Source organism: Primulina huaijiensis, chromosome 14 (genome assembly GCF_012295235.1).
Source record: "Primulina huaijiensis isolate GDHJ02 chromosome 14, ASM1229523v2, whole genome shotgun sequence".
Classification (NCBI taxonomy): Eukaryota; Viridiplantae; Streptophyta; class Magnoliopsida; order Lamiales; family Gesneriaceae; genus Primulina; species Primulina huaijiensis.
This window is the reverse complement of record NC_133319.1, coordinates 8556648-8583405: the sequence shown is the minus strand read 5'-3', so window position 1 is coordinate 8583405 and position 26758 is coordinate 8556648. Positions and strand designations below refer to the sequence as shown.

At 40.1% G+C, this 26758-nt stretch overlaps 3 protein-coding genes across 7 annotated transcripts; 1 reads left to right on the top strand and 2 right to left on the bottom strand.

The window, feature by feature from the left end:
- Positions 1-11755: 11755 nt before the first annotated feature.
- Positions 11756-13328, bottom strand: LOC140957952 (uncharacterized). Its single transcript, XM_073415372.1, has 3 exons — positions 13190-13328; positions 12376-12990; positions 11756-12261 (listed from the first exon to the last, which is right to left on the bottom strand). The coding sequence occupies exons 1-3, from the start codon at positions 13326-13328 to the stop codon at positions 11756-11758; spliced, it is 1260 nt and encodes a 419-aa protein (XP_073271473.1).
- Positions 13329-15071: 1743 nt separating this feature from the next.
- On the top strand, positions 15072-23192 carry LOC140957609 (uncharacterized). Of its 3 annotated transcripts, none has more exons than XM_073414936.1 (11): positions 15072-15487; positions 15886-16075; positions 16166-16348; positions 16417-16516; positions 16600-16621; positions 17147-17177; positions 17884-18036; positions 18276-20376; positions 20492-21869; positions 22047-22130; positions 22857-23192. In XM_073414936.1, the coding sequence occupies exons 2-11, from the start codon at positions 16008-16010 to the stop codon at positions 22919-22921; spliced, it is 4185 nt and encodes a 1394-aa protein (XP_073271037.1). In that variant the 5' UTR covers positions 15072-15487; positions 15886-16007; the 3' UTR covers positions 22922-23192. The 3 variants fall into 3 exon arrangements, with proteins under 3 accessions (XP_073271037.1, XP_073271038.1, XP_073271036.1); XM_073414937.1 differs by having other exon boundaries at positions 15072-15493; positions 15895-16075; XM_073414935.1 differs by having other exon boundaries at positions 15072-15493.
- Positions 23193-23673: 481 nt separating this feature from the next.
- On the bottom strand, positions 23674-25792 carry LOC140957921 (DNA N(6)-methyladenine demethylase ALKBH1D-like). Of its 3 annotated transcripts, XM_073415346.1 has the most exons (5): positions 25635-25792; positions 24997-25530; positions 24459-24803; positions 23919-24202; positions 23674-23784 (listed from the first exon to the last, which is right to left on the bottom strand). In XM_073415346.1, exons 1-4 carry the CDS (start codon positions 25695-25697, stop codon positions 23927-23929), a joined length of 1218 nt encoding a protein of 405 aa, XP_073271447.1. In that variant the 5' UTR covers positions 25698-25792; the 3' UTR covers positions 23674-23784; positions 23919-23926. The 3 variants fall into 3 exon arrangements, with proteins under 3 accessions (XP_073271447.1, XP_073271448.1, XP_073271446.1); XM_073415347.1 differs by having other exon boundaries at positions 23674-24207; XM_073415345.1 differs by having other exon boundaries at positions 23681-24202.
- Positions 25793-26758: the final 966 nt, after the last annotated feature.

Sequence of the window (26758 nt, the reverse complement as noted above, 5' to 3'; positions counted from 1 at the left end):
TATTCAGTCAGCGACGGCATAGTGAGATACCGAGATAGGATATGGGTTCCTAGCAGTGATTCTATCCGAGCAGACATCTTATCAGAGGCCCATATGTCGCCGTACTCTATTCATCCAGGGAGTACAAAGATGTACAAAGATCTGCAGCTATTGTATTGTGGCCTGGTATGAAGAACGACATCAGACGGTTTGTTTCCGAGTGTCTGTGTAAAGGCCTAAAAATCCGTGCTTGAAAATTTGCGGAAAAATTAAAAATTTTCTTTTAAACTAAATAAAATATCCAGTTCATAAAATAAACTGTTGAATAACGTGTCATGTTTAAAAATAGCAGCGGAAGAAATTAATGTTGTAAAAATAACTGTAAAAATTTTATCCAACGGTAGATAAAAATGTTTTAGCGATAACAACAATAAATAATAAATGCTGAAAATGAGGTCCTCGGGTCCCACTACTGCCGACTCGAGCTGGCTCACTGATCCCCGCCCTCGGTCCCGACATCATCAGTACCTACAACAATCAAGTCTAGTGAGTCTAAAGACTCAGCATGCATATATCGTAAATAACAAGTAAATAAATAATAAAATCGCATGCAAGTGAAAATTTCCTGTACTGAGGTGTAACGTAAAATATCATTTCATTGGTAATTATAGTACGTGCATAACTGAACTGAAAATATCATAGTGAAAATGTTTGCTCCTTGGAGCCCTGTAATGAAATAACTTGTAATAATTTTCTGGTGAGATTATGGTCTACGCAAGTGGTCCCTGAACTGAACTGAACTGAACTGACCGGTAACTGGCGACCGGGCCGGTAACTGGCGACCGGACTTAAGCATGATAGTAAAGTGACCACAAGCAATATCGCATAAATCTCAAAATGAATATTTGCACGTAATATAATTAACTAACATAATTAAATATGAATAATTTCGATCTTCTTGCAATAAAATCATGTACTTGCGATATTTAAAAATACATATATGGCTTGATTGAAGAGTGAAAGAAGATATAAACATGCCTTGGTTTGTTTTGACAGAAAACAAACGAAATAACGACGCGGCGCGGCGGAGACGGAGTGCTCTTCACTTTCTTACTTTTTCTCTCTTAATTCCTTTAAACCAAACATGTACCATAATTATTATAATAGCTTAAAAATCGTAAACGTGCTGCATGAACATTTAAAAATATCATGATTTGTGCTCAGGGCGCTGCCAGGACCAAAATCTCACCCTGGGTGCAAAATGACCATTTTGCCCCTAGAAACCCAAAAATTATCGTTTCAACCCTGGACTTCTAAAATTAACCCGAAGCTTACCAAACTCCTTAAAATTTCCCAAAACATATTTAAAAGCATTCTTAGGCGTAAACTCGAGCCCATTTTACAACTTAACCAATTCTTTTTAAAACTTAGCTCAGGGTCTAGGTTTTAATCCGAATCTAGCCGAAACTTAACCAAAATTTTACCAACTTTTTACCACCCTTTCTAAACACTTAAAAGGCTCTAAAACCACTGAGCCAGCCCCCTTAGACCTTCGAACAAGACCCTGAACATCTGCTGGAAATTCCAGCAAGCCATCGTCCAACTCTAGCCTTGACCCTAGCATGCTTCTACCGACTTCATGCTTAAACCGACTCAAACCGGACCCGAACCAGGCCCTAGACTTAACCCTTAGACATAACTTAAGACCATGGTTAAGCCCTTTTTAACTCAGAACCAGCGCCTAAGCCCCAAAAATTCAGAAACATGACAGCAGCTACAAGTGACTCAAACTGTGCAGTTTTCATGTTTCTGGTTGTACAGCTTTCTCCAGCCAACCAAGCCACGAGCCACCTTAATTAGACTCATCCTAGGACCCTTAGAGACTTCCTAAACCATAGCCAAAAGCCCTAGACCAACCCATGTGCAGAATCGAACAACGAAACCCAAACTTCCGATCTTGTACTCAAACACCACAATGGCTACTATCCCGAGCGTTTCCCCTTCGAGCTTGGAAAAACCGAGACTCCCTTATTCATTTGCCCTTACACACGACACATACAACCCTTTGCATCATGCATTTAGCAGCCCCTTGCACAATACTAACAAGAAACGTGAGTTGGATGAAGAAGGTGCAAGAACTATGAACAAAACCGAAGCCTTCCTACGTTATATGCAAGATCAAGAATTTTATGCAAATAAACCCACGTAACAGCAAGTATCTAGCATGTATGATGCAGAAATAAAAGTACAATGCGTGCCTGATTAAATATTTGATGTACAAAGGCTCGAAGTGACACGAGGCGGGGGAGGAAAGCTTGAGCTTGGAGGAATAATGGAGCACCGAATCTTGCTGCTGGAATACACGAAGGAGGAGGCTGATTGGAGGAGGGTGGGCGGCTGAATTAGGTTAGTGGGGTGCTAATGACTAGGTTTAGGTTAAATAATACTTAGTAGCTTAATTATATAGGTAATATTAGCTTATGGGCCATAATTTGCATTTTAAAAGTTTTAAAAGGGTTTTAAGCCCAACAACCTTAAAAGTAAGCCCATTAAATCCAAACGCACTCCCGAAAAATATTTCGTGTTGGAAAGATTTTGAAAATATTAGCCGAACCCTTAAAAAGTCCCCCGATTCGATAAAACTCACGTACCGTTAAAAATAAAAATCCTGCATGTAAAAATACTCAAAAATTCCCATTCTTGAAAATTACACATAAAAACACTTTAAATTAATTTATAAAAACAAATCACGTAATAAAATAATTTTCCTGAAGGTTCCCCTGTCTCCGATCCTCGTTCGAACGTGAAATGCATATAAAAACCCTAATGCATGAACTTTTAAAATTTCATGAATTAAATCCTATCATGCAATAATAATGCATAAAATACATAAAAATAATTAAACACAAATTAATAAAATAAACATACATTTTATGCTTTAAAAGAATTAAATAAAATACCAAAGAAATTTAATAATTTGTATGCATGTGGTTCACGTGGACTTTCCTATTTTTGGGACATTACAGTCTGACTTGTCAGTTAGTGAATGCAGAGCACCAGAGACCAGCAGGTTTGCTCAAGCCTCTTCCTATTCCCGAGTGGAAGTGGGAGAATGTTACCATGGACTTTGTGACCGGATTGCCGAAGTCAGCCAGGGGATCGAATGCTATATGGGTGATTGTAGATCGTCTTACCAAATCAGCGCACTTCTTGCCTATTAAGACGACATTCACCATGGTTCAGTATGCAGAGTTGTATATCCGAGAGATAGTCCGACTCCATGGCATTCCAGTTTCGATCGTATCTGACAGCGCCCCCAGATTCACTTCCTCTTTTTGGAAGAGTTTGCATTCGACTATGGGGAAGAAGTTGCTGTTTAGTACCGCTTTCCATCCGCAGACAGATGGGCAGTCAGAGCGAGTCATTCAGATTTTGGAGGATCTTCTCCTTGCTTACGTCATTGACTTCTCAGGGAGTTGGGAGTCGAACTTGCCATTGGTAGAGTTCACCTATAACAACAGCTTTCAGTCGTCTATAAGAATGGCTCCGTATGAAGCTTTGTATGGTCGCAAGTGCAGATCTCCTGTTCATTGGGATGAAGTAAGAGAGAGAGCAGAATTGGGTCCAGAGGTCATTCAGCAGACTGTCGGTGTAGTAGCCTGGATCCGTGATAGAATGAGGACTGCCCAGAGTCGACAGAAGAGCTATGCAGATCAAAGGAGGAGAGATTTAGAGTTTGCTGTCGGCGACCATGTCTTTGTGAAGGTGGCACCTATGAAGGGTGTCATGAGATTTGGGAAGAAAGGGAAGCTCGGCCCGAGATTTATTGGACCATTTGAGATCCTTGATGGAGTTGGGACGCTAGCTTATCGTGTTGCTCTTCTGCCGAATCTGGCCGGAATACACAACGTGTTCCACGTCTCCATGCTGAGGAAGTATATGGCGAATCCTTCGCATGTGCTGAATTTTGAGCCGTTGCAGCTCACTCCGAACCTATCTTATGAGGAGAGACCAGTGCAGATCCTAGACAGGCAGGAGAAGAAGCTTCGGAACAAGCTGGTTAGGCGAGTCAAAGTCAAATGGCTTAACCATTTAGAGGAGGAAGCTACGTGGGAGTCGGAGCCAGAGATAAGGAGTCGGTACCCCGAGCTATTCGGTGAGTCTTAATTTCGAGGACGAAATTTCTTTTAAGGGGGAAGGATTGTAGAGCCCGTAACTTAAACTACATATAAGTCATGCATAATTCTAGTATTTAAATTAAAATGATTTTTTTTTTGCATGAGTATTTAAATTTAATTATTTTACGTAGTAGTTTAACTTTATCATTTCAGTTAATTCAGTGAGGCCGGACTGGAGTTGGAGCTTTGAGATAAAATTTAAGATTCAGAAAACATTTCCAGAATTTATTTTAGCTAGCTAGTAAGTTACTTTAAGTTAAAAGGAGGTTTAGAGAATTATTTAAGCAACTTGAGGTGAGTAGGAAATTAATTCATTTTAGTTCCATACTTGAGGGGTTAGTTCACTAAATTATTTAAAAGATAGGTAAGGCTTTTAAGGGTTATAACTTTATTAAATAATTAACATTTCCACTCCACTTAATTAATAAATTTCGGCCACCCTTAGTGTATAGACTATTCCTTTGCCAACTCACCCTTTGAACCATTCTTTGTTATGTTAGCATGCTAATCTTTTTTTTAGTTATTAGTCAACCTTAATTAATTAATTAATGAGCATTATCCAACTCTAGATTAGCAAGAGAATTCGGCCACCTTATTCTAGAACACCCCAACAAATATTTGGTTAGCAACCAAAATTCAAAAGGTGGAGACTTAGTCTTGATTTGTTCCATATATTTTGCACCCATCTCCCTCACTCCCATAACCAATATTCTTCTCCCCTATCCACCAAAATCTGAGAGCCAATTCAGTAGAAAAACCGTGGGTTGCATAGCTTGAATCAAGAAGAAAAAAATCGAGTGAAGAAACTAGGAAAGAAAGCGCTCCACCTCCTCCGCGCCGAATCGTTTCATTCTTTCGTTTTTCTTTCAAACGAACCCAGGCATGCATATATTCTTCCTTGACTCTTCAATCAAGTCCTATTATCATTATTTAACTTGCATGATCATGTTTGATAGCCAAAAACGGAAATACATCCAAGAATTTTCAGAAAATAAGCATGCAGATTTTCGGTTTCCATGATGCTTTTCACGGGTTGCCTTGCTTTGTTGGTTTCAGGTATTGAATCGATTCCAGGCTCACAAGGCTGCTCCTAGGCATGTACTAGGACATTTTAGGAACACATTTGTCCATTGATTTGAGTCCCATGCTAGCCGAGATCAAGAAAATGACAGCAACTCCATTTGTGTCCAATTGTGTTTCGAAAATATGATGTCGCTGTCATAAGGGATATGGATCTGATCATGGCTGCCCCAAAGCCTATAGCCATGGTTAGATCACTTCCCTAGCATGTCTAAGACGTGACTAAGTTGCCCTTTTGGTGGCTTGGTCCATGGTGAATCGGTTTTTATAAAAACACTCAAGAACAGTCCCTGCACCCTTTGGCTTCTCGTTTTTGATAGCACTTGTGTTTCGATTTTTGTGGAATGGTATGGATCTTGGTTGGCCTATGGCCCTTAGCCATGGTTCATACCATGCCCCTAGATGTCTAGATCGTGCCATGGTCAATCAAATGGCCACTGGAACGACACAAGACAGCAAACGAAACACAACACCACACACGTATGTAGGGTGCTCTCGGGTGAAACTTTTCTGATGTTTGCTGGAATACTTCGAATTTTGGCTGGCCTAGGGCCCTCAGCCATGGTTCAAATCATTTCTTGAGATGTTGGTAAGAGGTTTTGGTCGGTGGTTCAAGCCCCAATGTCCATTAGCCTTGCAATCGACGCAAGAAACCAAAGCACAGCTGCTGTATTTTTGGACAGCAACTTGCTGTGACGGTTCAGTGGCTCGTTCGAGTTCTCGGTTGGCTTTTAGCCTATGGCCTGAGACTGGACAGTGCCTCATTGAGTTAGGAAGGTCATGTTTTTTGCTGTTTGTGATTCGGATCATTTTTAAGGTCGTACGAGAATTTGCGGTGCGATGTGTCAAATTAACTCTCGAAAGAGCGTTTCATGTTTTGGCCTCCATTCAGCTAGATTTCGGCCCTCACCATTTTTGGAGCATTATTTCATCATTTTAAGCGTATTTTAATCATGACTATATGACGGTTCAGTGTTTGTTCGGGTTGGTTCGGGGTCATGATTAAATACAGAGTCGTTGGACGTAATTGTCGCATTTTCGGATTTAATTGCATAGTTGGACATTATAAAGCTATTGCATATTTTTCATGGCACATTTAGGTTGCAGCGAGCCTGGGAGCGATCCAATCCAATCAGTAAAATTATGACATGATATTTAATTATTTTAATTAATTATATTACGTGCAAAAATACAAATTTTGAGATTTATGCGATCTTGCTTGTGGTCACTCTACTATAATGATTAAATCCGGTCGCCAGTTACCGATCCGGTCGTCAGTTATAGGTCAGTTCAGTTGTTTCACCCAGTATACTCTGGCATTAGTCTGATCAGACAACCATTATTAAATCTGGTCGCCAGTTACCGGTCAGTTCCGTTTCATCCGGTCGCCAGTTACCGGTCAGCTCAGTTCAGTTCAGTTCAGGGACCACTTGCGTAGACCATAATCTCACCAGAAATTTTATTACAAGTTATTTCATGACAGGGCTCCAAGGAGCAAACATTTTCTCCATGATATGTTCAGTTCAGATATGCACGTATTAAAATTAACCATGACACGTTATTTTTACATTATGCCTCATGATATGATATTCTCACTTGCATGCAAGCTTATTATTTATTTACTTGTTATTTACGATATATGCATGTTGAGTCTTTAGACTCACTAGACTTGATTGTTGTAGGTGCTGATGATGTCGGGATCGAGGGCGGGGACCAGTGAGCCAGCTCGAGTCGGCAGTAGCAGGACCCGAGGACCTCAGTTCAGCATTGATTATTATTTTTATTGTTCAAATATTTTTTATATCGTTGGATAAACTTTTTCTGTTATTTCGCAAAGATGTTAATTTCTTCCGCTACTACTTTGAACATCAAACTTTATTTATCAGTTCAATTATGAATGAGGCAATTTTTAATTATTTAAAAGAAAATTTTTAAATTTTCCGCAAATTTTCAAGTACGGATTTTTAGGCCTTTACAGCGAAACCCACCATGCATGAAACAATGGAAAATGAATATTTGTTCAGGCAGATATATCAAGCTTACTGTCATGGCAAGAAGTTGGACTTATGGATTTTTGCTACCAAAAGGCATTAGTCATCAAAAAACAACCATCAATGTACCATCAACCCACCTCCGTCATGTGCCATCAGAGATCGTTGGGGCAGCCGCTCACCGTGGACAGGAATCGATAGGTGTGCAGACGACTCGTCCGATTTTCCGTTTGTTTTAATGCTCAAACTAACGAAATGACTTGATAGAGCAAAAACTCAAAAATATTCAGGACTAAATTGGCTATTCGATTACTTTTGGGACTCAATCGGATAATATACCAAACAAATCAAACACGCAAAGCACGAGACATAATTTTGCTCGTGATTAGAAATAAATTTGGGTTTGTACATGAGGGCCCAAATTATTAATTTAATCATTATATATCATTTTCCAATGACGAAGTCAGTCATACTTAGGGGTGTTCATCGGTCGGTTTGGTTCGATTTTCGGTTTTTTATTTCGGTTTTCGATTTTAGAAATATATAATCCGATATCCGAACTATTTTTCTTCGGTTCGGTTCGGTTCGGTTTTCTACCAAAACGGTTCGGTTATTTCGGTCGGTTAATTCGGTTTTGGTATAATTATTTAAATTAATAATATAAATATATTGTAAAATATAATATGTTAACTTTCTAGGTGTTTTCTTAGTAAAATATTAAAATATAAGGTCTAAATTAATTAAACAAACAACAATCAACTAAAATTTTTTCAAAATTGTTTTGTATTCACTAAATATCATATCAAAATATATAATATAAATAAAAATCTAAAAAAAATATTAATTTAATGAAATTTTGGTTTTTCCGATTTTGACATATATAATCTGAAACCGAACAAATAAACTTCGGTTTTAACATTTATATCCGAATTACAAAATTCGGCTTTCGATTCGATTCGGTGTTCGGTTTTTTCGGTTTGGATTTTCGATTTTTTCGGTTTTATCCGAAGTTTGAACACCTCTAGTCATACTCATATGAAATTATACTGTAATTATGGATGTTTTTTTTAATAATTTATTAATTTGAATATGTCATTTGACAGGGACAAACCAAATAGGTCTGCCCCTTTAATTTGTCGAAAATCGGTGCAATTATCATGTCATTTAATTAAGAAACAATTAATTAAGCCAGCTCTTGTGTTTCTAACACGTCGACATTGTAATTAAATATAACAAGAAATCAATTCAGAAAAAAAAAATCGGAGAAATTCATATAAAAACCTTTTAACAAATCAAGAAAAAGGGTATTACATCTACATATACATGCTAACTACTACACATTGTATATCGATATCAGGTTGACCAACTTCACGAATAAAGATCTATGAGATCGTCTCATAAGAGATCTACACATTTTATCTTATTTTAAATGATGAATTTTTTTAATTGTCGTCTAAAAAAATTCAAACATTTTCCTCTTCGATTCTCAAACATATCAAAAGCACTTTTAAACGTTTATGCCACTTCCAACATCAATCATATTGAGTTCCATCTTGGAGGAACATCAAGCCACACCGTATTTCTGAAGAAATTTTGTCATCTTCCACACAAATTTTAAACCTAGTCGGGAAAGATCTACCACATCTCATTTTGATCATATGAAGCATTACACATGATACTCACGAGAAATTTAGGGTCCGATTCCGGCGAGTGTCACTAATCCAGACGCAGGTTTTGAAATAATCCTGAGCCTGAAATCACAAATGAGACCGTTAGAAGGGGCCAGGAGGGTGTCCTGGCGTAGCCCCTCCGACGCTCAAGTCAGTGACTGAGGATATATGAGGGGAGCAGCTAAGGGCGCTGCTGAAAACAATATAGTGAATGCTAAATCATACCCTCAAACCTAGTATTTATAGGAGAATACCTGGACTGCTCATGGGCCCTTCACCTGTGGGCTCTAGAGATGGGCCGGGAGTTTGGGCCTGATCTTGATGGGTTCATCGCTGGAGTATCACCATTCTCCCCCTCCCGAGTCGAACTGAATCGTAGGTTCAAAGTTCGATTAATTGTGCTGTTCTCGGGTTATCGGGTGCGAGTTGTGCATTTTCTTCCCACCATCTGTCAGTCTCCAAAAATATGGAAACAAATCAAGTCGTGATTCTGCAGCTCTCTCCCGCCTACGCTCAACGCCCTTGCTTCATCACCCTGCCCACACCTCGCTTGCTCGGCCGCCCACGCATCCTACGCCCTCGCCTGCCAGCCGACAGTATCGAAGCCTCGCTTGCTTGCCCACGCCGAGCCCTCGCCGTGCGCGCCTACTCTCCAGCTCGAGACCTTGCCTGCTCGCCCGCGCCGTGTGCCGCACTCTCCCCTCGCCATGTGCTGTGCTCGCCCCTCGCCCGAGTGCTCGCCCCACGCCGCGTGCTCGCCCACGCCGTGACACGCTCGCCCCTCGCCCTGTCCCGCGCTCGCCCCTCGCTTGCTCGCCCACGCCGTGCCGCGCTCGCCCGTGTCGCGCCCGAGCGCTCCCCCACGCCGTGCCACGCTCGCCCGTGCCGTGCCGTGCCGTGCCGCGCTCGCCCGAGCGCCCGAGCGCTCACCCCACGCTGTGCCACGCTCGCCCCTCGCCGTTAGCCGCGCTCGCCCCTCGTCGCCCCCATCTTCCAAGTCCTTTACTAAGCTTTTGAATGGAAATAGTTTCCACTTCCCCGTGCCCTTGACTTCTCTGCCAAAATAGTTCTTAGCAGGAAAAATAAAATTTCAACAACCTCACCATCTACCTCCTCTGCTAGGCTATGCCTTAGCAGGAAAATAAAACTCTCACCTCATCATCTCGTAACTCCTCTGCTAAGCAGGGCCTTAGCAGGAAAATAAAGATTATCCACCATCACCCTCTAACTCCTCTGCTAGGCGACGCATTAACAGAAAAATAAATATTCTCCACCTTCACCCTCTAACTCCTCTGCCAGGCGACGTCTTAGCAGGAAAATAAAGGTTCTCCACCCTCACCCTCTAACTCCTCTGCTAGGCGGCGCCTTAGCAGGAAAATAAAACTCTCACATCATCATCTCGTAACTCCTCTGCTAAGCAGGGCCTTAGCAGCAAAATAAAGATTATCCACCATCACCCTCTAACTCCTCTGCTAGGCGACGCCTAAGCAGGAAAATACTCTCACATCATCATCTCGTAACTCCTCTGCTAAGCAGGGCCTTAGCAGCAAAATAACAAAAATTCACCCCCTTCACCCTCTAACTCCTCTGCTAGGTGACACCTTAGCAGGAAAGCAAAACTTCACCACCTCCACCCTCTAACTCCTCTACTAGGCGACGCCATAGTAGAAAAATTTAAATTCAACACCTCCACCCTCTAACTCCTCTACTAGGCGATGCCTTAGTAGGAAAATAAAATTTTTCTCCTTCACTCTGCTCCTCAACTAGGCGACACCATAGTAGGAAAATTTAATTTCTCTCCTGCCCTCTGCTCCTCTACCAGGCGCTGTCTTAGCAGGAAAATAAGATTCAACACCTCCACCCTCTAACTCCTCTGCTAGGTGACACCTTAGCAGGAAAGCAAACATTCACCACCTCCCCCCTCTAACTCCTCTGCTAGGTGACACCTTAGCAGGAAAGCAACAATTCACCACCACCACCCTCCACCTCCTCTACTAGGCGACGCCATAGTAGTAAAATTTAAATTCAACACCTCCACCCTCTACCCCCTCTACTAGGCGATGCCTTAGTAGGAAAATAAAAGTTTTCTCCTTCACTCTGCTCCTCAACGAGGCGACACCATAGTAGGAAAATTTAACTCCTCTCCTGCCCTCTCCTCCTCTACCAGGCGCTCTCTTAGAAGGAAAATAAGATTCAACACCTCCACCCTCTATCTCCTCTGCTAGGTGACACCTTAGCAGGAAAGCAAAAATCCACCACCTCCACCCTCTAACTCCTCTACTCGGCGATGCCTTAGTAGGAAAATAAAATTTACTTCTCCTCCTCCCCTCTGCTCCTCTGCTAGGCAATGCCTTAGCAGGAAAATAAAATTGCTCTCCCCCCAACTCTGCTTTTTTGCTAGGCGATGCCTTAGCAGGAAAAATCATGCTTCAACCTTCCCACCCCTGACTCCTCTACTAGGATCAGCCTAAGTAGGTAAAATTTAATTCATATCATCCTCATAATACAACATCCACGAACTTAATATAAAAACTCGGCTTTATTAAATTTCAACTGATAACGTAAGACAAATTCAGAAACGAAATACACCAAAAATAAAGTCAAGATTAATATTCTCTAAGGTGGTAAGCGTTCCGGGGCCTCTTTAGAGCCTTACCCAGCGCATTATCCAACTTTCCTCTCTGCTCCTCTTGTACCTCCACAGGACAAAGTTACCCACTTAGAAGCTTCTCCGAATGACTCTACAACTGTAAGACTGAGCTTAAGCTTCCATGCGAATGCTCGCGACCTCTCTTTTCTTCTTCCTTCACGATTCTTTCATAACACCGACGCGCGACCTTCTGGACCCGCACAAGACTCAAACCCCCTTCCCCACAGGAAACTTCAGCTTCTGATGATATATGGACGCTACTGCTCTGAAATCCTTTAGGGCTGGTCGCCCCAGAATTCCATTGTAAACGGATGGGGTGTCCACCACGGTAAATGTCATCATCTTTTTTATACGCAGAGGTTCGTGTCCCAAAGATAGAGGGATGAACATCTGACCCAAAGGCAGGATGGCGTGTTCTGCAAACCCATACAGCGGGGTGGAGACCGGCTCAAACTCAAATCCCTCCACCTTCATTTGATCCAACGTGCTTTTGAACAAGACGTTCACGGAGCTTCCATTATCAATAAATATCCTCGCCACATCATAATTGGCAATGGTGGCCGTTACCACTAAGGCATTGTTATGTGGAGTCACAACACCTCGGAGGTCTTCCGGCCCAAAGCTGAGGGCGGGGTCTTGTGGTAAGTCTGCACCCCTAGATATCTCAAAGTTCTCCAGCCTTCTCCCACGTGCCTTCCGAGCTATCCCCGAGTCTCCATCAGTAGCACCCCCCGAGATCATATGAATCATTCCTCTCGTAGGGTGGTTATCCTCATTCATTCCCCTCCTCGGTTCGACGGGCTCCTGAGGGACATCTTGACATCGACCTTCCCCTCTCTGCTCCCCGATCCTCTGATTTATCCATGGAGGGCCTTGACCACGCCTAGGGGACGAGCGAGACCTCTGTCGACTCCTGGATGAGGATCCTTCTCGTTTATCCCGCGAAGGCAATCTAGCACTGCACTCAACCCTTTGCGACTTCTCCCACCTCCCCTCGGACTCCCTCACTTCCATCACCTTGTCCCGACTCCCATCCAGAGGAACATGAGATGAGAATTGTCCTCTGCTCCTAGCCTTATCATCCTCCCTCTCGGCCGCGCCTCTCTTCCTATTTCCTCTTTCCACTCCCTCAACTCTACTTCTCCCAGGTCGCTGCTCCATCATCTTATGCCGTTGGGCATCTTCGAGATTTACATATTTTTCCGCCCGAGATAACAGATCATCATAACTTGATGGAGGTTTCTTCACTAACGATTTAAAGAACTCTCCTCCTCTAAGTCCCTGGGTAAAGGCGCTTATCATGATGTCAGGAGTGGCTGCTGGTATCTCCAACGCTGCGTTGTTGAAACGCTGGACAAACTCTCGCAAAGTTTCAGCTTCTTGTTGTTTCACCACAAACAGGCTCAAATAGTTTTTTTGGTGTTTTTTTGCTGCTAGCGAATCTGTGCAAGAAAGCAGCGGAAAAATCATCGAAAGATCGTATGGAGTTAGGCTGCAAGGTGTTAAACCATTGCTGGGCTGACCTCACCAATGTGCCCAGAAACACCCTGCACTTGACCCCATCTAAATATTGATGTAACAGGGCCGCATTCTCAAACCTCCCCAAGTGTTCCTCGGGGTCAGTATGTCCATCGTACTCACCCACATTTGACTGTCGAAAATTTAGAGGAAGCCCTTCTTCTAAAATGGCTAGTGAAAAAAGACTTCCTCTCTTGGGTGCCGGCGCTCTGCTTCCCAACTGCTGACTCAACATCTGTATTTCCTTCCACATTTCTCCCATCTCACTAATCTCCCCCCTTTGGTGGGGCTGTGGCTCTTCAACCCTGCTCTGGTGGCCCTCAGCATCTTCCTCACGCTCCTGACGGGCTGCCTATTCCTCTACAAATACAGACTCTTGATTCCTTTTCATGGCCTCATCCACTGTCCGGGCGATAAATTGCCCCAGCTGTTCCAGGGTCAAGTTCCCCACGTTCTCATTAGGACGGGTTTGTTCGACCCTTGTATCGTGAAGGGGCTGCTCGGCTCTTGTCTCTTGACGAGGTTGTTCCTGTCTCGTCTCCACATGAGCTGATTCGGGTTCCCTCTGAGGACGCGATGATGCTGAGGTAGCTCTCCTACTTCCTTGCTTGCCTACCATCTCTACGTCTCAACTCAAGATTTCCCACAGACGGCGCCAAGTGATACTCACGGGAAATTTAGGGTCCGATTCCGGCGAGTGTCACTAATCCAGACGCAGGTTTTGAAATAATCCTGAGCCTGAAATCACACATGAGACCGTTAGAAGGGGGCCAGGAGGGTGTCCTGGCGTAGCCCCTCCGACGCTGAAGTCAGTGACTGAGGATATATGAGGGGAGCAGCTAAGGGCGCTGCTGAAAACAATATAGTGAATGCTAAATCATACGCTCAAATCTGGTATTTATAGGAGAATACCTGGACTGCTCATGGGCCCTTCACCTGTGGGCTCTAGAGATGGGCCGGGAGTTTGGGCCTGATCTTGATGAGTTCATCGCTGGGATATCAACACACATTTAGATTTAGAACAAAACACTTTAACATGTAAATTTACAACAATTTATCTTAATATTTACTGATCCATGTATACTCAATGCAATTACTCCGTCCATATTTGTACAATCCACAAACCGAATTACATTATTTTCACGCTATTTATTTATATTTATATTATACTAATATATAAAGATTGGCGTATTTAGTGGTGGTCTGATTTTGTGACACAAATTAGTTTTTACGAAAATATTATATGCATTTAGATAAACAAATTTTTTCATATGATTTACTTATAACTAGAATATCTAATCAACTTTTGAAATTCAAAAACTCACATATTATCTCTACAAACTATATATTTAATATAATTACATGATCGTTGTCCAAATAATAATAAAAAACAATGAAAATTTTTATGAATCAATTAGATCTATTAATGATCATTATTCGTATACATAATAGTTATTATTTTACACACATAACGTATATTTCGTTCACTAGTATAAGTTGATTCTCTCGCTAATATATTAACTTAATTTTAAGTGTCTTTCCAGACTCAAACTCAATTTGTTATGAATAATATTTTAACTTTATTTTTAAATATAAATAAATATATATGAGAGCCGAGTTAGATATGACCTATACTATATAGTATTATATAGATAAAAAAATGGCTTAATATAATTTTTAGAATCCCTAAAATACCCCTATTTCTGTTTTATCCCCTTATTATTATTTTTTTTTGGCATCGAAAATGAAATTTATATTTAAAAAAGTTATTAAAAATAAAAAAATTAAAATTTGATTTTAATATTTTTTTTAAAAAATACTTGCGTCACGAGACTGATAACCATAGGTACTCGTCCCACGGTCCCCAGCGACAAAGTGGGAAAAGAACTCTTCACAGGGGCAGTTTAGTGATTTCACAAGACGGAGCACGAAACAGTCCACGTGACTGTCTGTTCTCTCGTCCAACTAACCATCAACCATGTTCGCAGTTGAAAAATCCTCGTTTCAAACCGTAACAACGAAAACAACAAAAGAAAAGCAAAGAACAAAAAATTTTGAGATTTTTTTGTAATCCAAAATAATATTGTCGGAATAATGTAGAAATCTCGTCCTACACCTTCTATTATTCCCAAAGACACTTCCTTTTCACTCTTTATAGGCGCAGTGTGTGTATTTACGGCAAAGGAAAGTGGGAGATACGCTGCAATACACTTCTACTAAAGATTACAAGGATGGAGTAAAGCATAAACCAACTCTGCTTCCCCTTTGTGGGTTTTCTTTCTCCAACTGAGGGGTAAAAAACCACCCAAACCCTTCTGTTTTTTGGACCCATTTGTGGGGATTTTAACCGCAGATGGAAATGTTGAGTTGGGTCTGCACTTGAATCGGGGCTGAGAGTTGAAGATCTCTGCCTTGAAATCGGTAAAGGTAGCTCGATTGTCTCGCATTGTATGAGACTTTAAGTTTGTTTAATTTAACTGGTTTTTAGGTTGATCGAGTTAGTTGTCGTAGAATGTGTTCGAACATTGCTTTAGATTGAGCTTATTCCGGGTCGGGATGGACCCGCGTTGAAGCATGAATTTGGTTTTTGGGCATAATCAGATCTGGGTGAATTTCGATTTTTTGCATAGTTTTTAGTTGATTTTGTGCTGATTTAGGACAATGTGAGGTAAATTAGAAGAGATGAGATCACTTGTGTGTACTGCTTTTCACCTTATTGAGAATCTTCATCTTTTTCTTCTTTCTCTATATTTCTTCGTGCTCATTTAAATGGATTTTCCATCTTTGCGTGTAGTCTGACTTTAAAACATGAAATGCAGGCTCCTCAGGCTGTGCTAAATTCAATCGGTTTTAAAAATAGTTAAGAGATATCGAAATTTTTGGGATGGAATTTAATATATATATAAAAGAAGAGTAAGGTGAATACATTCTATTATCCTTGATGGAAAAAATGAAGTCAGATGCACCTCTAGATTATGCTCTATTTCAGCTGTCTCCAAAGCGTTCCAGGTCAGGATTGTGGTTCCTATGTTTAATTTTACTAGTTAAATGGTAGTTTCTATTCTTAGTTTTGTTTACTTTGAGCTTTCTTTTTGTCAGATGCGAATTGTTTGTTTCAAACAATGGCAGCACAGAAAAGATCGCTTCAGGATTACTTAAACCCTTTGTTGCACATTTGAAGGTTGCAGAGGATCAAGTCGCTTCTGCTGCACAGTCAGTTAAGCTTGAAGTTGGACGACGAAAAAATGCTGGAGTGTGGTTCACAAAGGGAACACTTGAGAGGTAGTGCCATTTGCTACTTCAAAAATTTGTTAATTCATGCTCAATATCTATGATTGTTATGCTTTCAGGTTTGTGAGATTTGTAAGTACGCCGGAGGTTTTGGAACTGGTTGTAACATTTGATTCTGAGATGTCACAATTGGAAGCAGCACGGAAAATATATTCGCAGGTATTCATTTATACATTATCAGATGGTTCAACTGGTAGTTCTGTGACTATAGCATGACTAAAGTTTCCCCTGTTTAATATCAGGGACCTGGAGATCAACTTTCTGGTATGAATTTCATGACTAATTCTTGATGTATTTTATTCAATATTCTTCTTTTTCTTGATTGTGCCTGAATCTAGACTTGATAAACCAAAAGAATGAGCGATAACACCTTGTTTTGTGTTATTTGTTCTTTCACGGCACCTTGAAGTATGTATCTGGCTTTTTTTTTGAAGGTTTATACTCAACAAAACACTTTTTGGCTTTTATAGGTTACTTAAACCACAAGCATGTGATACCTGTTGCATGGAATAACGTACCAGTAACTATCTTCTGAAATTATTTTTCTGCCTTTTGGTTGTGAAAGTGGTCCCATTTGAATGGCTCATCTAGCTGATTCTAGAGTTTTCAGAAATTGTGGTCCAATTAAGTTTGATTGAGTTGATGTTTGAATTTTTTCAGTTAGTTAAGATTCATTTGAAACAAGTAACATATCTCGAGTTTCAAATTGTTTTGCTCCTTTCTTTTTGTTGGTGAAATGATAATAGTCTGTTACTCTGAATTAATGATTTGATCTGTTAAATGCTCCAGGTGGCACGACGGCCGCAGAGGATGCTACAAAGTATCAACTCTTTACTCTGTTTCACATTTTATTAACGTCATTCTTTTAACTGTTTGGCTTAATTTATTTTGATGATTCAATCCTAATGTGTGAGATCACTTTCTATCGATGGATGTTATTAATCTCTGTACCACACTAGTTTCTGTTACTTCATGGCAGCTTTGAGCATTTTCTTTACAAGCTAACCTTTATGGTTATTAACTCAGCACATAGAATTTGTAGTTATAATGAAGTCCCTAAGGTGTCAGGTTGATCGCATGAATCTGTTAACAATCAATTTTTGCTTGAAAAGTTCGTAAATTTGAGTATACAATCTAAATATAATTTGAGGGTTTAAGCTGTCTTGGGTGTAGTGGCTTGCTATAATTCATTACATTTTTAATAGTTAGCTCTGTGATAGAGGAAGTTACGGCATGAATAGACTTTTGATGAGCTTTCTATCTGATGTTTGATGTTGATTTCATGGTGCACTACATATAAGTGATTTCATCTTGGTATGCTTCTCACAGATGAAACGTATTATTTAGCTTTTCTTTTCTTGTAACTAGCATTTGTTTCTTCAACACTTTTGATCGAAGTCCTTGTTATAACTATAGTTGACATATCAAAAGTCCATTATGAAGGTTTTTCTGCTTTATCTTCCTCTGTGTATGTATGTGCACAGAATTGTCCTTCTGTCCATTTCTGATTATTTACATCCTTGCAGGAAGGAGCTTTTGAGAGCTATCGATGTAAGACTTGTTGCAGTTCAGGAGGACTTATTAACAGCCTGTGCTCGTGCTGCTGCTGCTGGTTTTAATATTGACACAGTCTCTAAACTTCAAATGTTTGCAGATAAATTTGGTGCTCGTCGTTTGAAGTAAGTACTTGGAAAACTTCTGATTTTACATATAAAGGAACAACTAAGAACACACATAGATTAAATATGGTTTGCTTTTTGGTCTAGCTTTGTGAGACTTGAATTATGTCCATGGTCATAGTGTTAAATCAATTCTAATCTGGATCACGAGGAAAAAATATATCTTATGTGAACAAAATTATAGGTGAAAAAATCTTTATTTTAATTTTGAACTAAATTTAAGTTGTATTTGAGTGTAGTGAAGCATGCTGCAAGTTGATATCACTATGTGAGAGGCGGCTGGACTTAATGAACCAGTGGAGACTTGTGTCCGATGATCGAATAATTCGTTCTTCGTGTGGGTCGGACATGTCAATTGATGTCGACGATCTCCCGTCTTCACCACCACCCGATCAAGAACAACCTGCCACATGTCAGCTGCCCAATCCCCTTCCTTCAGTTTCTAGCAATCACACCATCAACAGGGAATCAAGCGTCGAGAGGGAAGCGGTCGAGAAGAAAGAGGAGAGATCATCGACTTCTGATCAGAATTCTGAGCCATCAATTCAGGCAAGTCAGCCTACTAGACGTCTTAGTGTGCAAGATAGGATAAACTTGTTTGAAAATAAACAGAAGGAGACATCTGGAGGAAAGCCAACTGTAGGGAAGTCTTCTGAACTGAGGCGGATGTCATCTGACGTGTCATCATCTGGAACTACGCTTTTGAGGAGATGGAGTGGTGCTAGTGACATGAGCATTGACCTAAGTGCTGAAAAGAAAGATACTGAAAGCCCCTCTTATTCCCAGTCAACTGTCTCAGCCTCTCAGAGCAAGCAGTCTGAGGAGAAAAAAGCTTTGAATTTGATCGAGAAAGCTGTGGGTTTTGATTTTGTTACACCAGAGATAAAGGCTATGCCTAGTCTGGGTAGGGTTGATGATACTGGAGAATCGAAAGGGGGCTCTTTTGACAAGTTAGAGTCCAATTCTGACCTGGGTCCTGTTGAAAATGTTCCCTTGAAAGATCAAGTGTGTAACCCAACCCAGTCAATATCATTTAATAGCAGGGGTGAGCATCAAGATAATTCAGAAGAGAAGAGGTCTTTGCCTGGCAGTAAAAACATGGTTGTTTTGGGGTCGGGGGATCAGGGGAAGTTGAAGGATTCTCAGAATGGTGATGAGCTTAGTGATACTATAGAGAGAGTGACTTCACAGACAAAGGTTGCTAGAGTGAAAGATTCATCTTCTTTGATTCGATTTAGGCCTTCTTGGAGCAAAGGTGGTGGGCAGTCTAAAATTTTAAATCAAAGAGAAAATTCTGAAACAAGAGATCAGGCTGTTAGGCAATCACGATCGAAGGTTGCCCACAAGACACCGGAAGAATCAGGACTTTTTGATGGTGGTCCTGGTTCAAGAATTCGAGAGTCTTTTGCAGCTCGCTTTAAAGGTAACGGAGGGGATTCCTCATCTGCTCATCCAGATGTAAAATCTGTTGCAGAAATTGTAGGAGTTGAAAAGAAAGAATCAGATTCATCCAAGAAGGTAACCGGTAGTTCTGTGCCAAGTATTGAAAATTCAGGCCCTCAGAGAACGAAGTTCCACAAACAAGGCTTGGCAGCTGACCAATGTAAAAAAGCAGAAATTCAAAGAGATGAAAGCAGTTCTGGCAGAATTGTGGGGCCCTTCTCTGGTAACTTCTTGATAGACACTGAAGAAAGCTTTGATTCATTTAAAACGCCGCCTCTAGAGCAAGCTGAAAGAAAAAGGCAGTCAAAAGGTAATCAGGAACTTAATGATGAGTTGAAGATGAAAGCAAATGAGCTTGAGAAGCTTTTTGCTGAGCATAAGCTACGAATTCCTGGTGATCAATCCCACTCGGGCTCCAGAGGCTGGCCAACTAAAACGCAGCATGAGTCAACAACTAGTTTATACCGATCAAAACCGTTAGTCAGTACTGGTTCTGAAGTGTCTGACAATTACCTGGCAACAGAACCTAACATGATTTCCAAAAACACAGCCAAGCTTGATGCTACCTCCCTCACAACAAGTATTGATAATCAGAATTATGGTGATGCTTTAAGTAAAGAGTTTTCTGAGCTTTCTGTTTCAGATAGTTCTCGAGGGAAATTCTATGACAGGTATACTGAAAAAAGAGATGCAAAACTAAGGGAAGATTGGAGTTCCAACAGAGCAGAGAAAGAAGCTAGATTGAAGTCCATGCAGGATAGTCTTGAGAGGAGTAAATCTGATTTGAAGGTCAAATTTTCAGCTTCTGAAGCTAGACATGATTCAGTATCCAATTCTCGTCGACGTGCCGAGAGACTCAGGTCATTTAACAGCAGGTCAATTATGAGAAGAAAGCAGGTAGATTTGTTATATTCTACTGATATATGCCCCTAATGAGTGCCCATGTAATTTTAGGAGTTTAATGGAGTTGATCTTCTGTTTCTGTTTAACCGACTTTGTTTTCTTTTGGCAGCAACATATAGCTATTGGCGATGGTGAGGATGATGAAGAAGCTTTAAATTTTTCGGAGCGGAATCATCTTCGGGAAGACGTGCCTTTAGATCACACCACTTTTGTTGATGATGCCTCGTCAGGTGCACAAGGTAAGAAGCTTCTACCCAATAATAGGAGTCTGTCATCATCAACTTGTACCTCAGCTACTCCTGGTTCAAGATCTGCTATAAGAACCTCCAGCATCAATTCGACGAGGCGAAGGACACAACCAGAAAATCCACTCGTACAATCGGAACTCAACTTACTGAGAAAAGAAAATACAAAGCCATCTTCTGGAGCAAGTAAGACGACTCGTGCACAAGTAAGAAGCTATTCCGGTAGCAAGAACACTGGTGAAGAAGCAGCAGCTGTGAAGGATGAGAAGTCACACCAATCACAATCATTGAGGAAAAGCTCAGTAAATCATAACGAGTTAAGGGATGTGTCCCCTTTGGACTCTGATGGTGCTGTTTTGACAGCGATTAAATTTGATGAGGAAATTGCCAAGAATGTTGCAGCTAAGCCTTTTCTCAGAAAGGGTAGTCGAACAAGCTATGTTGCAAGAGCAAGTATCACAAAACAGAAGGCCTCTGTGCGATCTGAGCCTATGAAAAATGAAGAAGGAGATAATGACTCGGCCTCCGAAACAGATGACCTTGAGAATACTGGTAAAGATGAAGGAGAGGAGGAATTTGAAACCTTGAATGCTGAAGGTAATGAAATTTTGGACAATGAAGAACCAAGACTGGTGATGGAAACTGAGAAGTTTTTTGATTCAGGATCAGAAAATGGTGATGACAAGATGACATTTTCTCAACTTGACAAGGCTTTGGGTTCTCAGTTACCTACAGTTGTACCTTCTGGCTTCCACTCTGTTGAATCTATGCAAGATTGGCCTGGGGAAAGTCCTATGTCATGGAAATCACGCGATCAACATTCATTTTCTTATCCTCACGATTTGTCCGATGTTGATGCATCTGTGGACTCCCCAGTTGGAAGTCCTGCTTCATGGAACTCACAGTCATTAAGTCAAGTAGAGTCTGATGCAGCTCGAATGAGGAAGAAATGGGGAACAGCACAGAAGCCAATGTTGGTGGCCAATTCATCCAATAATTTATCCCGCAAAGATATGACAAGGGGATTTAAACGGTTTCTGAAATTTGGAAGAAAAAATCGTGGCTCAGAGAGTTTGGTTGACTGGATATCAGCAACCACATCAGAAGGAGATGATGATACTGAAGATGGACGTGATCCTGCTAACCGGTCATCAGAAGATCTGAGAAAGTCAAGAATGGGATTTTCTCAAGCTCAACCCACTGATGATAGCTTCAATGAAGGCGAATTTTTCAATGAACAAGGTAATTCATCATAACTTGTTACATATGGGTGTTTCTTTTAGTGTGGTTCTTTCATTGTTATGATATATTTATCTATTCCAATTATCTCCCTTTATTTTTTGTTATTCAACGGTTTTGTTCCTTCAATATATAATTTCTAGATATCAAGTTGACTTGTTTATTCCCTTCTTCTTACAGTTCAACCTTCACAGAGCTGTATCCCAGCACCTCCAGCCAATTTTAAACTGAGGGAGGATCAAATGTCTGGAAGCTCAATTAAAGGTGACTTTGAACAATTATGTATCTTTACATATATTTGAACAATGAAGAAGTACACTATTGACTTAACATTACATTCTCCAGTTGATTGTTTTGCTTGAATCATAGAGACAGTATGATCTTGCTTCTTATTTACAACCTATGATACTGTCCATTAGACCATGTTTTGAAGCCTAAAGAAAATGGGTACATGTGCCTCAAAAAATACTCGTTCTTCTTAAGGTTAGAAGATAAGTGTAAGACCGGAGGCCTCTCTATCCAGGAAGTTACTTAGTGGATGATCTTGTTTTTTTTTTCTAATCTGATAGTTGATTTAAGTTTCGGGGCTTTTTTGCGGAGCCTATGTTGTTCCCTTGAAGAAATACTTTTTGTCAATGCAAAAGCACATTTAAGATCACACTTGATGAGATAATTTCAACTAATCACACAAAACTTTGCTAATTTGGAGTGGATGTTCTTACTACGCGTGTGCACATGCTATATGTGACTGAGATACAGAATCTAAGCCCCTAAGAACCAACGAGTAGTTGGCTGGTCTCATGAATGGATGCCTTTTCCAAGGATAGCCCTTTTCGTTTGAAATTTTCTCCTGATCTTCACCGTTCGTGTTTTTTTTTTTTTTGGTTTTTTGTTTTGTAATAAATGTGGAAGTACATTTTACTTGTTTATTCGGCTAAACAAAGAAAGCTTGTATAGTTGCATGTTTGATGATTTGGTTTGATTTTACAGCCCAGAGACCATCATTTTTCTCACTGTCTTCGTTTCGGAGCAAGGGTGGTGACCACAAAGCATAGATAATCGTCTGAAACAGGAAGGTCACCTTACAGAGATACTCGGCTTGCCGATTTTACGATTCCTATATAAGAAATATGAGAATATGCTGTATAGCTTCATGGATTAATGCTGCCTACGTCTTGAAATATATTTGTATGTGTATGTTGTAATGGATGGACAGTTCCAATTGGTGGAACATTAAAGTGATTTTGGTAGTTAAATAAATTTTTTTAATCTGAAACTGAGATATGCACTGGATTAGTATGGAGATTTTTTTTAGTTTAATTTTGAATAAACTATTTACCTTGGTGTTAGAAGGGATGCACGAGCGTGGAGTGGTGCTATGGTTTAATAATGTTTCCCAAGCTAGAGAAATTTGGCTGCGATTGTGAAACGTGAAGTAATCAAAATTTTCAAAAAACCATAGTTAGGCACACAAATGTTATTTTTCAAAAGTACAATTTCTGTATGTGATCATTATTTTTATGTATTTGATTTTACATTAATCCTAAAAATGATTTTATTACCATATGATATATTTTTACAAGGTTTATCACGTTCTCAAGTTTTTCAATAATTATATATTGTTGGTCAACGTTGTTAAGAGTCTTGAGACAAAATTTGGTCTTGAGGAAGGATTAATAAAAACATTATAGATTCTTCAAAATAATTGTCCCGAGTCAGTTAAACGTTAGAAGCTTATTTTGTTTAAGCAATAAATAATGATACAGAAGACTTGGGTAAAATTAGGAATAAAAAAATGAGCAGTTACAAATGAGGAAAAAATAAATACTAAATAGAAATTCGAAGTTGCTGTAATCAATGTGCTCCCTTCTTCCACCATGGAAAAAGTTAATTCCAGTTTTGTCGTCATCCCAAAATCCTCAAAAATAGTGATCAATATATGTTATTTCTATTTCAAAGGAAAAAACATGTTATTTTAATAAAGAAGTAAATAATCCAATATATTTTAATGTTTCAAAATGTTTATGTAGAAAACCAGAGGAGCAATTTTACCACAGATGTCAGTACTCTCTGAAAGTGAGATTTAGACGACCAGGTCTAAACTTAGTTTCCTCAAAAAGAGCTGCAGGAGTAGTGCCAGAATTTATGGTAGCAACTCCATGAAATATATGCCTTGACTTGCCACCAAAAATTAAGACATCCCCTGATTTCAACACAACCTTCTCTGCTTTATCAATGTTTCTCTCGTCCCCATATAGAAAGTCAGCAGAGTCACCAATGGAGAAAGAGACCACGGGTAGTCCTTTATGTAGACTCTCTTTACTTTCATCTTTATCCTGAACTAGGACAGGTCTCAGCAACGTTAGAGAGTAACAAAAATTTCAACAATAAACCACATAATTCAATTCAAGGAAATGACGAAAATGTCAGTAATCCATTAACAAACGCTTCTTATCTCACAGCCGGATAATAATCTTTAGTTCCCAAATAATTGGGTTTAGCGGCTTTTCTGTTAGAACAATTTAGAAACACAGCATAGTCTGTTATGCCAGCTTGACATGAGCAAACTTAAGAGAAACGACATTTATGTACCTGATGAAGACCAAGCTTGCCACTCGTTGCATAAAAGTTGACAATGCAAATATTTGGTGACATCGAGGGAAGAAAATCTTTTGCATTCCTCACTTCAGCACATGAATCTAAATAAGTATGGCACTCCTGAATTGCTCCTTTGACCAACTGTTGAAACTCATCAGGAATACCGGGAGGTTTTGCTCCATCAACTGGCCTTTCATCACTATACATACTTGTCTCAGGATCCCAATTTTTACCAAGGCACATCATCTTCAAATGTAGCTTGGCTCCATCACTGTAACTAGGCTGGTAGAAACCGCCACAACCAAGACCAAGATCTTGGCAGGTTTTTATTAGTTTCACCTAAATCAATACCAAGGATAACATGAAGATCACCAAAGATAACAAAACAAAGGCTGGATATTTACACACAAGACAAACATTAATCGAATTTTTCATGATTTTTCTTGGACGAAAAACGGCCTTGCTAAGGTTCTCAATAGGGCCGCACAGGATACAAGTCAATCTTTTAAAGATAAGGGTCAAAAAATTTCACCTGATCTGGTAAGGAGAGGAAACCTCTCAAAAGAACCATCCCAGGCCTCAATATATCGATGCTGTGTCCTTCCATAGGGTTCTTCATTTCATTCTTCCTTTCCCTATTTTTTTCAAGCAGAGAGGGTTTCAGCTTAACACCACCGCTCGCACTTCTGCCCGAGCAGATATCAAAAGGTGAATATTTTTGCTGGCAAGTGGAATACTTTAGTTTACCATCACTTTTCCCTCTTTCACCTTCCAGATCATCTGAAAAACAAGCAGGAGACTCCCAGCTAGTACAATTTTCAACCCCTACCCCCGGGGACTGAATCCTGCTATCGCTCCTTGTACTCAAATCAGATTTGGTTGACAACCCCGACAAGTTCGGACTCTTATTTTGAGCTACTTTTGCGTTAGGAGTTACGTTCTCACCACCACGAAGGGACATTCCGCCAACCTCCTGTGTTACACGACCGACCGCAGTCCTTGGCTTTCCCACCTGCGAGGATCCGCTTTCATTCTCAAGTGAAGTATCATCAAGTTGAGCTCCAACCTGAAAATTTCCCCAATTAACTAAATAAGCATCATGAGAATTCACGATGTCAATTCACACCCTAAGTAATTACGGAGGAAGAAAGTGAGATTTGAGAATATTACAGGGCTGTAATGACCCGCTGAACGTCGAGATATTCCTCCGCGCCTTCCGCCGCCGCGATTCATCGTAGATCCAAAGCGACACCGAGGAGTCAGGCAGAGAAGGAAGTCTAAAAGATGGGAATTTAAAAAGTCATCACTCAGTGGGACAATCTTTCGAGGTTTATCTATTTCGTGGTATCTAATAATAATTGGGTAAATTGTGAAAAAATACCAAAACTAAACTGTTAGGATCGGTTTGGGAGAAAATAATTGAGCTACAATAGTTCAATTCTTGAAATATTGAACATCGATAAATTAAATCGAGTTTGGTGTTCAAACCAAGCGGAATACACTCGAAATAATCCTTCGTAGAAATCGATTATATATTTTGTAAATAATTTAAAGTATATGCAAGTTGAATGAATAAAAATATTTTGGTTGAAGTATTTTATCAAACACTTTGTATGCAATATTTTGGTATTTGAAGAACACATTAAATGCTTCAACAATGCATCTTTAAAAGCAATGAAAATGATAAGTAAATGCAATAAACAAATAGACACGAATTTGTTTTTGGATGTTCGGAGACTTCAAATGCTCTTATGTCACCCCTTCTTTCTCTTGGGAAAGATTCACTAGAAGACTTTGATTTATACAACTCTTTGTACAAACTCACTCAACTTATGACTTACACTACTGTCTAACTGAAATCCTAGCACTCAAGATTGTAGGCAGCACATCACAATCAACATATTGTTTAATGCCTCATATGCAAACACTACATGCACAAGTTTATTGTCTTTGTGCAAGACTCACTCAACTAATCTTTGAAGTTCAACTCTCTTGTATATGTGTGAGTGATTGTGTGTGAGGAATTTATCAGTCACAGTGTACATCTTAAATGTATCCTCACACAAGAGCTTGTGCTCTCAACTAGCTGATTTCTTCATGGTAACTGCCCATGCTTTAAATCTCCTTCAAACGCTCTTGTTTGATCTTCAAGATGTTGTATTTATAAGCCCCAACAATGATATATACGTTAGACACAAGAATATGACAGTTTGGAAAATTTCTGTACTGTTTCTGAAATTGCAACGGTCAAATTCGCCTTGCTGGACATTTTCCCGAGTGGTCAACTCTGGTCA

Bases quoted from the DNA above. Each gene is read 5' to 3' on its own strand.
- LOC140957952 (XM_073415372.1), bottom strand. From the start codon at position 13,328: ATGGGAGAAATGTGGAAGGAAATACAGATGTTGAGTCAGCAGTTGGGA. The intron at 12,991-13,189 runs GTGAGTACGATG...TTTCTTGCACAG, and splicing joins TTTTCGACAGTCAAATGTGG to ATTCGCTAGCAGCAAAAAAA. The intron at 12,262-12,375 runs GTCGATGTCAAG...CTACTGATGGAG, and splicing joins CGGGGAGCAGAGAGGGGAAG to ACTCGGGGATAGCTCGGAAG.
- LOC140957609 (XM_073414936.1), top strand. From the start codon at position 16,008: ATGGAAAAAATGAAGTCAGATGCACCTCTAGATTATGCTCTATTTCAG. The intron at 16,349-16,416 runs GTAGTGCCATTT...TTATGCTTTCAG, and splicing joins ACAAAGGGAACACTTGAGAG to GTTTGTGAGATTTGTAAGTA. The intron at 17,178-17,883 runs GTATCAACTCTT...ACATCCTTGCAG, and splicing joins GCCGCAGAGGATGCTACAAA to GAAGGAGCTTTTGAGAGCTA.
- LOC140957921 (XM_073415346.1), bottom strand. From the start codon at position 25,697: ATGAATCGCGGCGGCGGAAGGCGCGGAGGAATATCTCGACGTTCAGCG. The intron at 24,804-24,996 runs GTGAAATTTTTT...GTATTGATTTAG, and splicing joins TCCTCTCCTTACCAGATCAG to GTGAAACTAATAAAAACCTG. The intron at 24,203-24,458 runs GTACATAAATGT...GTCCTAGTTCAG, and splicing joins GCAAGCTTGGTCTTCATCAG to GATAAAGATGAAAGTAAAGA.